The 16,311-nt window shown below is 47.4% G+C and overlaps 1 protein-coding gene across 2 annotated transcripts; it reads left to right on the forward strand.

Moving 5' to 3' along the window:
* Positions 1–7,222: 7,222 nt before the first annotated feature.
* Positions 7,223–15,996, forward strand: LOC144250520 (cocaine esterase-like). 2 transcript variants are annotated; one of them, XM_077793387.1, is made up of 12 exons: positions 7,223–7,324; positions 9,715–9,919; positions 10,831–10,972; positions 11,691–11,824; positions 11,905–12,163; positions 12,592–12,690; positions 12,970–13,110; positions 13,219–13,299; positions 13,532–13,679; positions 14,062–14,199; positions 14,682–14,754; positions 15,194–15,996. In XM_077793387.1, exons 1-12 carry the CDS (start codon positions 7,249–7,251, stop codon positions 15,378–15,380), a joined length of 1,683 nt encoding a protein of 560 aa, XP_077649513.1. In that variant the 5' UTR covers positions 7,223–7,248; the 3' UTR covers positions 15,381–15,996. The 2 variants fall into 2 exon arrangements, with proteins under 2 accessions (XP_077649513.1, XP_077649514.1); XM_077793388.1 differs by lacking the exon at positions 12,592–12,690.
* The last annotated feature ends 315 nt before the right edge of the window (positions 15,997–16,311 follow it).

Raw genomic sequence — 16,311 nt, forward strand, 5'->3', positions numbered from 1 at the left:
TTATCTTAAATTATTCCAGTTGTGTGTTCTTGAAGTAACACCTCTGCAAAACATTAACAGACAACATTTATACAGTTTATAAGGAAAATACAAAATAAAGTTAACCAAGTTTGGCCTACTTTGGAGTTATTCTGATACACTGTAAGGAGGGAGGCAGAGCCTTATCTCAGGTAAGGTGGGGCTCCTCATAAATCTTGGGTGAAGTGTTCTAGCTCTGAAGCTGATTTTTGCCTCTTTCTTAAATACCGTTTGACAAAGCTTACATATATTGTCTTTTTTAAAAGTTCATATGAATGTTAGCTAGCACAATATGTTATTACAAATAAAACACAAATTAAAGAAAGGCTGAGAGTTTTTAACATTTTTGGGGAAAAGTAGCAAAATGCTTTTGAGTTTCACAATATTAACCTTTAAATAGATTAGGCTTTCATTAACTCAAAAATACATTTAAATTGTATCCCAGTGTAAAAAGTAACATAAAGCTTTATGTATCTTACTGATAACAGCTCCAGTTGTAGAACATTAAATGATATAAATAAGTCCCCAATGAAATTTGTTATTCTTATGAATCTAAAATTACCATACAACTTTAGTTTGTAGAACACCAGCTTGACATAATGTTCTTTTAAACCTTCTACCTTAAAGATTTGTTTACCTGGAAGATAAGAACATATTTCATATACAAAGAAGAGGAATATCACCATAATTATATCGATGTTTTTATGTTAATCAAATTTAGCTTTTAATGAAAACTTAGACTTTGTAACAGTTGTTGTTCAACAGTTGTATTTACCTAAATTCCTTCAAGTTATTTGTTCTAAAAAGTAAAACTTATAAACACAATGTTATGGGTAAATTAATGTTTTAAAAAAATCCTTGTCATTTTAACATGTAGATTAAACTTTGGTTTATATCAGTATATTAATATTTGACCTTAGGAAAAAACCTTCAATAGCTTTGACTGATTCTTTCATATATATATATATATATATATATATATATATATATATATATATATATATGCAACTTATACAGATCTCTTTATCACTGAGTTAAACCCTCTTATTTACTTCATCACAGAAAGACTTTCTTATCCAGAAACATTTTCTTTTCCTTCTATTAAATATGGTTCCATAACTAAAGCCTTCTAATTTCTCTTTCCCATCTTTAAACAAATCCTTTTATATTTACTTTTTAAAATAATCCTTGTAAATTTCTGAATTTAGACAAATTATTCCATTTTAATGAAAATAAATTCTTTGTTATTTAAAGTACTCTAATTGAAACACAGTTAAAACTTTTGGACCTATTTGAATAGAGAATCTCATTTGTTTACCATTTCATGAAAATACAATATTCAAGTATATAGAATTATACCTGTTGGGATAATTTAAATTTTCAGTAACCTTGTTTTCAGTGGTAGGAGACAGTTGGATAGGATCATGGAAAGTTAGATCCTCTGATTGGGTTAGGTATTGGAATTCTTTACTGTACCCTGTGGGACTGGAGGTGAAAGACCCTAGCCTCCTTTCCATTGTGGAGAGGTCACTAAGGGACAAAGGGACATGTACCTGGACAACTCCCTCTGACCCTGCTACTTCACAAAGGGAAGCAAAGGTGCAGGCTGGGTAGAGGGGAGAGAGCAAGAAGGAGTAGCAGGTGGACACAAAGTAGGTGAGGGAGGTCCCAGAGGGGTCAGAGCAGAATGGTAGGGAGGGGTTTGTCATTAGGGTCAAAGTCTGGGTTTAAGCAGGGTCCTGAGGGCGAGAAGAGAGAGTTTAAGAGCCAGCAGAACCTGGGCCAGAGAACAGGAAGAGCAGAGGGACAGTTTGGAAAGAAGGAAAGATAGGCCTGAGCATGGGGGATATCTTTGCATTTCCCAGAGCGCTCCCCAAATTTAAAAAGTTTCATCAAAAATGTTGGGCTCTAGAGTGCTGTTAAGTGACCATTTGGAATCATTGTCTAAGGTACAGAGGGGCCAAATTTGGTTCCAGAGACAAATTAGTTTCTGTTCCTTTAAGTCAGGGGTAAGGTGGAGGGAGTCTGAATTTGCTAAAAGGCAACCCAAGGGTGTCCAGGGCATGGCAGAGGCGGCTGCACCCATGGCAAGAGGGAGAGAGAGAGTTCCTAGGGAGGAGCATATTGAATGAGGAAGAGCTGACCTCAGGGTGGCAGCTGGGGCTAAGGCCCTTAGGGGTTCTCAGTGCCTGGCACCAGGGCTTTGAGCCCAAAGAGTAACCAAGACCCAGAGAGAGATCTTTTGCTAGGGGTGAGACCTTCTGAGCCTATGGACCCAGTTGATGGTAGGGACCAACCACAGCTCTGGAAGCCATAGTTGGGGGTGTCCCAGACCAAAGGGAAGCCTAGGAGCACCGGGTGTTCCATGGTCACTTCTCGGGACCCGCAGTTCCTTTGAATTGACTAAAGGCAGGGGAACTTACCCGAATCAGCTGGCGGTGGATGAGAAATCCAGCGTTCAGTGAAATGGAATGTGTGTGGTGAGGGTGTCCTAGGACCCAGGATAGGATCCCAAAGCAGCTCAGGTCCCAAAGGGAGAGGAAGATCCATGGGAGAGCCAATCCAAGTCATGGCACCACTGAAAGGACACTCATGAGGTTCACGCAAAGTCCAAGGACCACACCACACAGCAGAATCCCACGCAAGAGATTTGTTGTCAGTAGCATGGAGTGAACTGACAAGGCTGTCCTTCCTGGGAGAGCAGCAACAAGCATGCTTAGGGGTTGCATCATGGACTGGGGTGGGGTGAACCTTTTAACAGGCACATTCAAATCAAAGCCCGGGAAGCCCTGAATAAAATGGTTCCCAACCTAAAATGGCGGAGATGATGCCAATATTGATCTCATGCTAATACTGGCTCAAAATTAAGAATGAATAGAACTAGAGATGTAATTCAGTAGTAAAGTTCTCCTGGGTTCAAACCTCAGTCCTGAAAAAAGAAAGAAAGACAAAGAAAGTAAGATGCTACCAGGTTGGGAGTCTGTGGAGAGCTTGCTTTTGGCTTTTTCACTTATGGATGGCACCTTCTCACTGAGTCATTACATGGTATAAGAGACAAATAATGCCTCCCATGACCATGTTGAAGCCAGAATTAAAGACAGACAGTCAATGTAGATAGGTAATAGAGTCAATGAAGAAAATGGAGGCCAGTTGGAGTCCAGAAAGTTGGAGATCACTCCTGGGAGACTGGAATGGAAATGCCTCCTGAGCATTTTGATTACCAGGATTCCTGCCTATACTGCCCCTCCTAGAAGGGGGTTCATGAAGCACCCCCTGAACAGACAGGGAGCTGCTAATTAAGGTCCCCTGGGCTGCAGCTTCCTTCGTGCCCCAACACTCCACCTTGTCCCTTGCAGCCCACCTGTTTCTCCCCTTTTGGCCATTCCACAGCATCTCCTGGGCCTCGTCAGGAAGCAAGAGATAAGGGGGAAGAGAGCAGGAAAACAGAGAAAGTCTAAAATGTCTAAAAGGTGCAGGATGCTCTCCATCTTGGGATATCAGGATACCACCAGCTATGGCCCCCTTCTTTCTCCCAGGAGAAGTCTGTATTACTACTTTTTGAATAAAACCTCCTTTATAGCTTGCCTTGGCCCTTCTCTAGTGTTCAGACTTAGACATTGGAGGAAGAAGAACTCATCACAATAACCAGTGTTTTCCTATTCATCCTAATGCTTTTTCTTTTGGTACCTGGGATTGAACTTGGGGGCACTCAACCACTGAGCCACACCCCCAATCCTATTTTGTATTTTCTTTATTTATTTTTATTTCGAGACAGAGTCTCACTGAGTTGCTTAGCACCTCAACATTGCTGGCTTTGTATTCCCCATCCTCCTGTCTGAGCCTCCAGAGCCACTGGGATTTCAATCATGGCCCACCACGCCCAGCTATGAACCTAACTTCTAAAACCATCGTATTGGAGATTAGGTTTCAATGTGTGAATTGGGTGGACACAAGTTTTGAGACCCTAGCACAAGGGTCCTACAACCCAAGATTCAGAAACCAAATTTGCAAACTACTGGAAAATGTCTCCTATTTAAAACAACCACTTTCCCATCTATTTCCATTCCCACCCTTGTGGGAAGCAGGACTGGGTTTTTTCCATTGATTCTAAAGCCTGGGCCAGCTGAGTATGTCCAGGAGAGCCAAGGGGCATCCTCAGGGTCCTGTCGCCTGAAGTTGGCTCTTATTCCCTGTAAATCTGCAGACACTATGAGCCCCACACTGACATGACTATAACACTGAGTCATATAGCAAGAAGATGCTTCCCTGTGTGGTGTGTCCTGGAAGAGGCCTTGGAGGCTCAGGAGGTCCAGAGAAGAGATTCTTGTCCCTGGTTCCCTGAGAACCTCTCCCTCCAGTAAGGTGTCCTTCTGCCTTGCAGAATTCCCCCTGCAGCCTCCTGACCATCCCCCACTCACTATGGCATCCACATCATTGATTTTCCTTCTCCCCTCATTGCTCTCCCTAAACTTCTCTGGCCCTTCCTTTAAAAACCCTCTCATCTTTTCTCATTGTACAAAGGTAGCAAATAATGCTCAATGTGCCTCTGGGTTCCCTCAAATCTTTTTCTCTCAGACATTCAGAAGCTGGATTTCTCATCCCAAAGACCTTGGGTGTGCCCCACTCCCCAACCTTTGACTGACATGCCCTCCAGTGGCACCAATTTTCCCAAAGGAGATGACCCTCTTGTTTCCATTCACTTCATTGAAGCCCAAACCAAGACCTTCATGAATTTCATGCAAAAATGAAAATTCCGTTTTGTCATCTGGGCCACCAGGGCACAGACAAGGTTAACATTAAGCCTGGAGGAATCCAACACAGGAAAGACTTTCCTTTTGGTGAAGACTGATGGGTGCATCCTTATAGCATTTACTCATTTTCTGTGAACATGCCTCCATGTTTTAGTTCTTCAAAAGCACACTTTATTATACAAAGGGGTTTCCATGATATTTTCTAGATTTTTAATAGCTTTTTAAATGCTTTAGTGTGATATGTGTGTGTGTGTGTGTGTGTGTGAGTGTGTTCAGTGATAGGGACCACACCTACCACCTTGGCCTGCTAGGCAAGCACTATACCACTGAGCTACATTCATTCACAGCCCAGTGTGGAATAACTTATATACAATTAAATTAATCTCTTGGGTATACAATTTACTCACTCTGAGGTAATATGTAAGATAGGCAAACACCACCACCACAAGTTTTACCAGTTTCTTTCACTTCCTAAACTTCCTCATGCCCCTTTGTAGTCCTTCCTTGCCCTGAATCCTGCTCTAAGGCAGTCACCTAATTGCTTGGGTTCCTCTAGTTGTCCTTGCCCCAAATATGATGCAAATGGACACTTTTAGGAATGACTCTGTCACTTCACATCCTATTTTTGAAATCCAGGCAGATCTCAGATTCCTTTTCCTGGGAAGTGGCATTTCTTGTAGGCACACAACAATATGTATTCATTGACCAGTTGATATACATCTGAGTGACTTCCATTTTTTGACTAATTCTAATGAAGCTCTTAGGGATATTGTCAGAAATTATTTATATAGACCCATGGTGTCATTTCTGTTGAGGAGAGACCTGAGAGGACAATTGCTGAGTCATATAGTAAGTGTGTGTGGAACTTTTAAGGGAAATAACAAACTCTTCTCCAAAAGGACTCTGTCACTTTGCATCTCTAAGCAACTGAGGGTATCATTTGCTCCATATCCTCTTCAACACTTGGTCTGATGGTCTTAGATCAAATTGTATTTAAAGGACCTCTTGGGGGATCTCATTGCAGATGTTTGTTTTGACTTTTAGACTCTGTTTCCATCTTCCATTCTCTCTCTCTCTCTCTCAGTCTCTCTCTCTCTTTTTCTCTCTTTGTCTCTCTCTCTCATCTCTATATATGTATAAGATATAATATATACAAACACATACACAGATATGCTGCTGAGACTCTTCTTCATTTCTCATTATTTCTATTATCTTGGTCTTTGTCAAAGCCAAGGCCTCTGTAAGATGGTGCCATAAATGGCAGAGCACATGTGGGCCTTCACCCTAGCAGACTCCAGATTAGGAGGAAGCACTATGTTGTCCAGTCGACACAAAAGTGCTTATACTAGGACTTAACTGGGAGGAGGACCAAGCCCAGCTATGAATTAGATCAGGAGACTCTGGGCAGAGTAAGCATCTGGCCAGGCAGGGGCTGGGAGATGGCTGGGAGCAGAAGATACTGCAGAAGAACTGAATCCACAGCAACCATACTGATTGGGTGGAGGTCAAGGAGAAGCAGTGCTCTCAGCATGCTTTCTCCTGACATCTGGATAAAACTGATTGCTCCCCAAAGTGGCTGAGAAGGACACAACACTGAGCTGTAAGAGCCTATGGGGGGTGGGGAGAATCAAGCAAAGGATGGTTTTCAGGGAAACCTCTAGGCTGCCTGAAGTTGAGCCCCACACCCCTTCATTAGGGAAGTCAGGTTGAGCAGGTCCTCCTCACCCACACTGGCTTCCATTCACCCCTGCAGGGCTCAGGATGATTCAGAATCTCTCAGAGACACCTAATCCCTGGGAGTTCCCTGGACGGGCAGGTACTCATTTCATATCTTTCCAGTGGATAAGTGACTGTAGAAGGGACCTTGGTCATGTGTTGATGGGGTATCTACAGAAATGCCTTCAAATTAGGGCCAGAATAAGAAGGAAGAGGCCCTCAGATGTTCTCAGATGATGGTGTATAGAAGGTTAGGGACAATTGAAGGGCACCCAGTCAGCTTTGAAGGTCACAGTCACACCTCCCTGCCACTGTGTAAGCAGTTCCCCACACTCCAGCTAGGTCACCTGTATTTGTCCATCTCTGGAAATCTTCATTCTGCCCCCTCAGAGAAGCCCCTCAGGTTCCTCCAGTTACATCCAGCTCTCTGCTCCCTCCTCTCCTCCCCTACACCCTCATGGGCCTGTGACAGCAAGGACAGAGAATTAGTGACTCCAGGTTGTGAGGAGAGGGTCCTGGATCTCAGAGGGTCTGCAGAGTGTTGGAAAGTGGCCAAGGGACGAAGAGGGTTACGGCCCTGCCCGCTGCACACTGCCTCCATGACCTCTGAGAGTTCAGAGTGACTCTCCTGCAGCACACACCTTGCAGGGCACCACCCATTTCCCAGCCTTCTCAGTGTCAGGTTCAAATTCCACCTGGCAGAATGCTGCTCTGCATTTCCAGGTGAAGCACAGGAATACAGAAGCAGCCCTGGGAGCCGACCATGTGCCTGCATCAACTTCCTGCCTGGCTCATCATCGTGGCCTATGGGCTCCTGATGCTCCTCATCCAGGGCCAGGGTGAGGCTGCCATGGGGAGGGTGGTAGAGACCAGGTTGGATCTGCCAAAGTGCACAGAGACAGAGCCTGAGCCTGGAGGGAAGGCACCAGGGCGGGGGAGTTGGTCGAGGAGACAGATGAAGGGGATGAGGGGCTGGAGGGTGAGCCAGAGAGGGTCAGAGCTGCATGGGGACACCCCCATGGAGGAGTGAGCTAGTGTGAGGGGATTCTGATGGGTTTGTGACCATTTAGGTGAGAGACAAAGATGAGTTGTGTGTAAGACCTGGACCCTATTTAAGACCTAGATGGGCCAGTGGAGGAGCCAGGACTAGGTGGGCAGAAGACTGTGGGAATGGAATCCAGGGAATGGGCAAGTCAGAAGCCTTCTGGCAAAGGAACAGGGACAGGGACCTTTCCCTCCTGTGTGTGGCTGTGGCTGTAGCTACTACTCACCCTTGGATAATAACAACAGCAATAAGAAGAGCTGTCTGGTTACATTTGGCTCTGAGTGTTTTGACCCCTTGGACAGAGAAGTGCTGGCACTTTCCGCAGGGTCCACAGGAAGGTTACTGGCCCTAGGGGTTACAGTAGCTGTGGTACCACTTCTCAACACTGATCTGAATGACTGCTGGGTTCCTTTCACTGGTGAACCTGAACTGGCATGGCTTGGATTGTTCTAGGACAAAGGCGATGTGCTCTGTACCTGCTAGAAATCTCTAGGCCCTTATCAGAAGGTGTTGGCAGGAGAGTACCATGCCCAGGGAGTGTAGGCAGCTCTGGATCCCTCCCACCGCAAAGGCTCCTAGTGTGGGCATTGGACATAGACCCAACTTTCCTAATCTAATCTGCACAGAGGAATCCATGCTCACCTGTCCCCCTTGGATCATCGCTGACAGGCTTCCTCTCTTACCTGTCATCTTACAGAGAACCAGAACTTTCTCAAGAGGAAGATTTTTCTAGTTTCACTGAAAGATTCTATTTTCAACAGTCTTTTTTTTCTTTACCTCACATAGAAAAATTAAAAAAAAAACTGAGTAATGAGAGGGTATAGAATTGAGCCCCACAGTCTTCTGTCCACCAAGTCCTGGCTCTTCCACAGGCCCATCTAGGTCTTGAATAGGGTCCAGGTCTTACACACTACTCATCTTTGTCTGTCAACTAAATGGTCACAAACCCATCATTTCTGTTGTGACCTTTTCCACATCTGGACATGAGGACACTTCATACCACTCCATATATACATGAGTAGATTCCTCCTGCTGTTTCATGCAGGGCTTGTCCTCAAGGAAGCAGCTATATAATGTCAGCAGAGTGTGAGCAGAAGTATTTCACAGGCTTTGTCCTTTGTAGTAACTAATATCAGGCATTAGTGGCAGCGGCCACATGAGTTACATGGACCAAGATCCCTCTGGCAAGGCATTGAGTGGAGACAGCATGTTGGTAGGGACAGGAGTGTGTCTTTGGACTTGGAGGGATGCTGGCCAATTTCCTTCTCTGGTCCTGTGAGTGGATGCTGCCCTGGCCTGACCTGTACCGAGTAGCATCAAACATCAGATCCTGGGGCATCTCATGGGAGAGAGGAGGAGATTTGGAATTCTTAACGTTTTCTTATGGAAACCAGCTCAGATCTGCCAAGCTCTAGAGTGAGAACTGGAGCCTGGGGGAGGGAAGGCTTCAGTGATGTGGGAGCTGTGGCGATGTCAACAATAACAGGAGACTGTGGACCTGACTGCCTAACTCTCTGCACCCTGAAGCACAGAGAGGACTGGGGCATCCTGAGGGCTGCACAGCACCCAAATGCGGACCTATTCTGGGACACAGAGAGGAGATAAACCCCATATGCCCACCATCAACTTTTAACAAATATCATGGCTTGGACAAGCGAGATATATCTAGCTTGACTTTCCATTGCCTCCTTGCCCTGATGACCAACCCCAGGAGGGACAAGAGTTTTATGGCCTGAACTCATAGCTCACCGTTCGTATCTCCTTACATGAATGATGCTTCTTTATGTCATTTCTTGTCCCATCAAGTATGAGATCCTTAAGGATAGAAATCTTTAGTTCCATTCCCACAGTCCTCCCAGTGGGTGACATGACCTGGCACAGCTAGTGCAATGGACATTCTTGCCCCATCAGCCCAAAAGACATTCTTCTTGAAGTTGCTAGGGCTAAAGGATGGTGGCAAGTCACAGGGGCCTGGTGAGCCTGGAGAGATAGGCTGTGACCTTTTCGAGTGATAGTTGTGGTGGGGATAGGAATTACGGATGGGCAGAAATATTCTGAAGTGAATGTTGACAGATCAGGCTCCTTCCACGAGGCTGAGCTGAGGAGGGCCAACCAGGCCAAGGTGCTGCAGGCCAGCAGCTGAGTGGGCAGACCTGAGCCTGAAGTGCATCTGTCTGCCCACAGGCCAGGACTCAGTCAGCCCTATTCGAACCACCCACACCGGGCAGGTGCGGGGCAGCCTTGTCCATGTGAAGGAAACCGATGTGCGGGTCCACACCTTCCTGGGTATTCCCTTTGCCAAGCCACCTGTAGGACCACTGCGCTTTGCAGCCCCTGAGCCCCCTGAACCTTGGAGTGGTGTGAGGGATGGGACCTCCCACCCAGCCATGTAAGTTCTCCTGGGGTCTGGGAAACCTCAGGGCTGGGGTTGGGGTGGGTACTCCGAGTCCTGGGCCAGGCTACTGTGGCTTCATTATCTACACTGTACTACAAGGCCTGAGGCTGTAGACCAGTGCTAATGTGTTTTTAGCAACCTAATGTACCAGCTTTGAAACCCCGCCCTAAATGAACAAATGTATAGAAATATATCCCTCTGCATTGGGGCAATTCCCACATTCATTTTTCTAATGCAGGAGTAAACCTGCCAGGCCCCTGCCTCAGAGCTTGGAACCCAACAGGCATTAGCTCCAGGTGTTGAACACAAGGGCAGAAACACATGTCCCTGGATTTGGCTTACACCAGGGGCTCTCTCCCACCAGGGGAGATGTGTCTGGGAGAGGGTCGGCTTGGCTCTCTGAACCTATAAACGACCTTGACTCCAGCAGTCCATGCTGCAGATCCCTGAGGAGGGTAACAGTGGTGACTCCTTGGGGACCCCACCCACAGGGCCAAGGGAAAGGGGCATGGGCTTACAGCTCAAGACTTAGTGGAGGGGTGAGGTTTTCTGAGAGTCTCGTGTTGGGCTGTGGGATGCCCCATTACCCTTCTGTGAGAACTAACCTCCATCCACTCAGGCACCACCTGTGTGGGGATACCTATGCTGTTCCAGGCCTGAATGGGGACAGGGATAAGAAGTGAATGTCAACACATGCAGCCTGTGTTTCCCTGGGGGTCTGGGATCATCCCTGCTTCCCTGAGCCTGTGGCCTGGAACTCAGTGGAGAATGACTTGAAAGAAGGATCATGTGAGGCAAGGCACCAGTGAAGGCAGGGAGTGAGGTTGTCTGGGATCCAGTCAGGACCTAAGGTCTGGATTGACCACTGCTCAGCCCCTGAAATAACTGTATTCCATTGTCACCAGGTGTCTGCAAAATGCAGATGCATTGAATCTAGAGGCTCTGAACCTAGGGAGTATAAACTTGCCTTCCGTCCCCATGTCAGAGGACTGCCTGTACCTCAGCATCTACACACCTGCACATGCCCATGAGGGCTCTAACCTGCCTGTGAGTGTTAAGTCATGGTCAGTTGAAGGGTGAGAGAACATTTTGGGGAGAACATTAGAAGCAGGCTTGGGACATGGTTCAAGGTAGAGACCTAGCACAATGCTATGAAGGCCTGGGATTGACCCCAAGTACTACATAACAATACCAATGACACTGGAAGTCACAAGTTCAGCTGGCCACCACTGTGGTGTGAACTACCATGAAAAGTTTCTCACTATCAGCTCCAAGAAGGCCTCTTATGCAGGCAGGAAGCTGACCTAGGCATGGAGTCAAAGAGCCTGGATGCTCTCAGAGGCCAAATGTTCTGACCCACTGATCAACTCACCAGCTTGTATGCAGGAGATTCATTCAGGTGATCAAATCTGCAATTTTGCAGTCACTACATTCCATGACCATCGATTAATTTGGGAGCCAGAGATTAGATGACACTTTAAATTAATGTTCAAGTGGGGTAATAACAGAATCATCACTTTTCTTTTCCTTTCAGAGTAGTTCTGAGAGAAATAGATCCGGGTTCTAATTGGTGATACGACCCCAAAGTATTGGAGGCCTGAACTTCCAAATTGAAATTATTCTGTGATGAGTGCCATAGGTCATGAAGTCCTACTAGAGTTCTGTGTGGGTAGCTACACAGCCAAAGTGGTGTTCAGACTAGGGGATCAGCCATGATGGGATTGGGCACGGTGCCTACCACATGGTATATCTCCTGATTTCCCAGGTGATGGTCTGGATCCATGGTGGTGGCTTGGTGATGGGCTCAGCTTCCATGTATGATGGTTCTATTCTGGCAGCCACTGAAAATGTACTGGTGGTCACTACTCAGTACCGCCTGGGAGTTCTAGGCTTCTTCAGGTGAGCCTGGACAGGGATGGTCAATGAGGGCTGAGTAGACAGAGGACCATCCATTGATCATCATCCTTTCCATTTCTCAGCACTGGAGACCAGCATGCCACTGGCAACTGGGGCTACCTGGACCAAGTGGCCGCCCTACACTGGGTCCAGCAGAATATTGCCCACTTTGGAGGCAACCCTGATCAGGTCACCATTTTTGGCGTGTCTGCAGGTGGCACTAGTGTGTCCTCGCTTGTGGTGTCACCAATGTCCCAAGGTCTCTTCCATGGTGCCATCATGCAGAGTGGGGTGGCCCTGCTGCCTGACCTCATCACCAGCTCATCTAAAGATGTCTCCAGAGTGAGTATCCTTTACTACTCAACGCCAAATCTGCTGCCTCACCCTTCAACTTCAGAACCTCTGCCACAGTATCTATTCCATGAAAACAAAGACTATGCAGGTGTCTCCAGAACTGGCCACCATCCCAGGGTTCCTGAGGATCTCAAAGGTCAGAATCCACACATCTCTGCCTCAAGTGGTTGATTTTGATCTAGGGTCTGCAAAGGTACACCTGGGAGCCTCCTCCTCAGAAGACCCATGTAAGCAGGTGTGATGGCTCCTCTGGCTGACACCTGAGCTTCAGGGAAGGTGGAAGGATTTCATACTTGCTGCAATACACACATGGCTCCCTTTGAGATTTATGGGTAACCTGCACACAGCTGAGACCTTAGGCAGCAACCCCCTCCCTGTCTGTCGGATGATTCAGCCTCTTTTTGGTGCCTTTACAGATGGTGGCCAACCTGTCTGCCTGTGGGCAAGTAGAGTCAGCGGCCCTGGTGACCTGCCTGCGGGGCAAGAGTGAACAGGAAATGCTGGCTATTACCAAGGTGGGCTGAATGGACGTCAGTGAGGAGACAGGGGTCATGGTGTAAGGAAAGTACAGTGATTTCTACTGTGGAACAATGATGTCATTTCCAAGGCTTGGTCTTCTTGTATCCTCATAGTTCTGGATGAGAATTGAGATAAAAATATGCTAAACCAGGTGTAGAATCTCTGAATGTTGGTGTGAGAATCATGGGATGAGTAGGATACATTGGAAGTATCTCAGGTGTCGTTAGAAAAGAGACTTTGCTTCCCATAATCATGGACTTTGAATGCCCCCTTAGCCCTTCAAGATCATTTCTGCTGTGGTGGATGGGGCCTTCCTACCCAGGCACCCCCAGGAGCTTCTGGCCTCTGCTGATTTTCAACCGGTTCCCAGCATCATTGGTGTCACCAATGATGAGTATGGGTGGTTCCTTCCCATGGTGAGTCTCCTCTTCAAACCCCCTTGATAGTGTCAGGTGGGAGTGGGTTTGGACTTCATACCTCCTGGTCATCTCACCCCGACTCTATACTATCTTTCCACCACACAGTACTTGGGCCCCCCTGAAATGCAGAACGACATAGACAGAGAAACCATGCGAGCTGTTCTGCAGAGAATATCGACACAGAGGGTGAGACTCCTGGGGTCCTGGTCCAGGCAAGAGTGCAGCCAGACACTCTTCCTTTTCAGGAATCCACAGGAACAAATGTTGATCTATGTAAATTTGTGAGTGGGGCCACTGCACAGCTTGACACCATTACCCTATTCCCTGACACATCCCAAACACCAATCCCTACCCTCAAGTTCCTGCCTCCCTGCCCCAGAGATTGTCTAACATGACTCTCCCTGATCCCCTGGACTAGATGATGTTACCTGCCGAATGTGCTGACCTATTGATGGAGGAGTACATGGGAGACAACGAGGACCCCCACACCCTCCGACTCCAGTTACAGGAGATGATGGCGGACTTCATGTTTGTGATGCCTGCACTCCAAGTAGCACATTATCAGAGTGAGTGTGTCTGAACCTGAATCCTGGCTTCCTAGGAGACAGCTCAGAGCTGTGGGTCCCAGGTGAGGTCTGGTGTCAGGTCCTGACACATGTCTTTATCTAGACCCTGTTCCCAGGTACCTGAACGCCCTCATCTCAGTAAATCCTTATGGCTAGAGTGAGACATAGACATCATACACATTTTACAGAGGAGGGAAATAAGATAGTGGCATTCAAGGACTTGCCTGTCACCATACAGCCAGGAAGTCCAAGACATGACTTAACAAAATCCTTCTAACTGCCTCTGATCCATTCTGGGCTTCCAAGCCCCTGTGAAGATTCAAGCCAGCTTTGGACCTAGGAATCTTGTCACCAAGAGTGACACATCCTGTCCACCCTCCAGGTTCCCATGCTCCTGTCTATTTCTATGAGTTCCAGCATCCACCCAGCTTCCTTACAAACCTGAGGCCTCCACACGTGAAGGCTGACCATAGTGATGAGTGCATCTTTGTTTTTGGATCCTACATCAGTGGCATCAGTGGTGAGTTCTCCTTGTTCCACAGGAGCATTCTCATGGGTACAGGGTGGCAGTCACTCTCATGGTACAATGAGGAACTGGGGTAAGGGAGAGCATGGGATCCAGTGTCTACCATCTTACAACTCAACAGGTCATTCCAGGATTAGACCTTTCCCACTCCAATCTATGCTTCTTTCTACCTGTTCTCACATCAAACATGGTATCTAGCATAGGAGAAGAGGGGGTTGGGTAAAAGCCAAGTCATTTCTTAAATGACTTCACAGTGTCCAAATAAGGAAATTTCTATGCCAAAGAGGAGCCCAGTGTTGATTCAGTTAAAGGCTTGGAGTAGTAAAGGCAGGTTGGGCAAGCAGAGGGCCTGGCCCCAGGACTCTGTGATAGGAAAGGGACACAAGCCTGGGGCTGGGGTGGTGAGTGTGGCACAGGAGTGGACAGCTGGATGGGGAGTTGGCCAGGACCTGGACCCTTGCTTCTTCCTCCCACAGTTGAGCTCACTGAGGAGGAGGAGCTGCTGAAAAGGAGGATGATGAAGTACTGGGGCAACTTTGCTCGAAATGGGTGAGAAAATCTGCCTGGGGGCACGGGCCCTCCACTGCTCCCCTTGTCTGAAGTGACCCCATTAGCTATTGTGTGTCTTCCTCCATCACATCTTAGCCCTCTACCCAACGGGAAGACCCACACTAAAAGAGGGTGCTTTTTGGGTACAGGTCAATGGTCTCTTCTCACAGTGGTCCAGAGGGTGAGCCATAGTGTTGGGCTACCATGGGAGCCAGCCTCTCACAGGAAAGGGCAACACAGGCCAGGTTGCTGTGCCCTGTGTGGAATGACACAACTGAGAGGTCATTACTTTCCTACATTAGGACACCTCTCCCCATTCTCAACACCTCTGTGTGCGTGGCTGGCTACCCTGTCCATAATTGGGGTTTAAGGTCAGGTCTGAGTTCAACAGAGCTCAGACTGACTCTCACCCTGCCTTGCTGGGATGGCATGTGCACAGGAATCCCAACGGAGAGGGCCTACCCCACTGGCCACTGTTTGACCATGACCAGCAGTACCTGCAGCTGGACATCCAGCCTGCTGTGGGCCAGGCCAAGAAGGCACACAGGCTGCAGTTCTGGACCAAGACCCTGCCTCAGAAGATCAAGGAGATAATGGGAGCTGAGGACAAGCACACAGAATTCTAGTTTCCTTGTCATCAAGGGAGGGGTGTGCTAGATGTGATAGGATCTTCCTGTGGTGCCCACACATGCCCATCCACGAACCAGGGTTGACCCACTCATTCACATAGCTATTCGTCCATCCACTCGACCGTGGTTCCTCTCCTGTTAGACACACTCATTAATTCCCAATGTAAGCCCACCTTCCTCCTCATCCCACTGTGCCTGAGTCCCTCCCTCCCTTCCACCCCTCTCCTTCCCTACAACCCCATCTATTCCCTCCTCCCAGTAGCCACACCCTCCCATGCTCACAGTGAAGTTTTAGGAAGTGGTGCTGGTACTTTTCTGAACCTCTTGCCCACCTCTCAGCACTTACCACATGTTTCTCATACCAGTGGGACCTCTGTAGAAAACCTGGACACCACAAACCCCAGGGTTTTACTCCATCAGGCTCCTGTAACAACAACAACAGCAACAGCAACAACAACAACAACTCCAATAATAACCTAGCTTGGCACAGTGGCACATGCCCATAACCAAAGCCACTCAGGAGGCTGAGGGAAAAGAATTACATATGTAGCACAGGCTGGCCACTTGGGGAGACACGAACTCAAAGTAAAACAACAAGTCCTGGGAGAGTAGCTCAGTGGTAAAGTACTTGCCAAGCATGCACAAGGTCCTGGTTTTGATCACAGTGCTAAGAACAAAATATCAACAAATAAACACAATAAACTGGGTATCTCATAAACAATGCAAATGTGTTGTCTTCTGTGTTGGACATAACAAGTCCAGGATAAAGATGTTAGCCAATTTGTTGTCTGGGGAGGTCTTGCTTTGGTTTCTAGATGGCACCTTCCCACTCTGTCCTTACTTGGCAGAAGGGGTGAACAAGTTCTCTTGGGACTATTTGACAGTTCCTAAACCCTGTCCCCTCCCAATGATTCATCATTTCAGACTG

This window comes from Urocitellus parryii, chromosome 15 (genome assembly GCF_045843805.1).
Source record: "Urocitellus parryii isolate mUroPar1 chromosome 15, mUroPar1.hap1, whole genome shotgun sequence".
Classification (NCBI taxonomy): domain Eukaryota; kingdom Metazoa; phylum Chordata; class Mammalia; order Rodentia; family Sciuridae; genus Urocitellus; species Urocitellus parryii.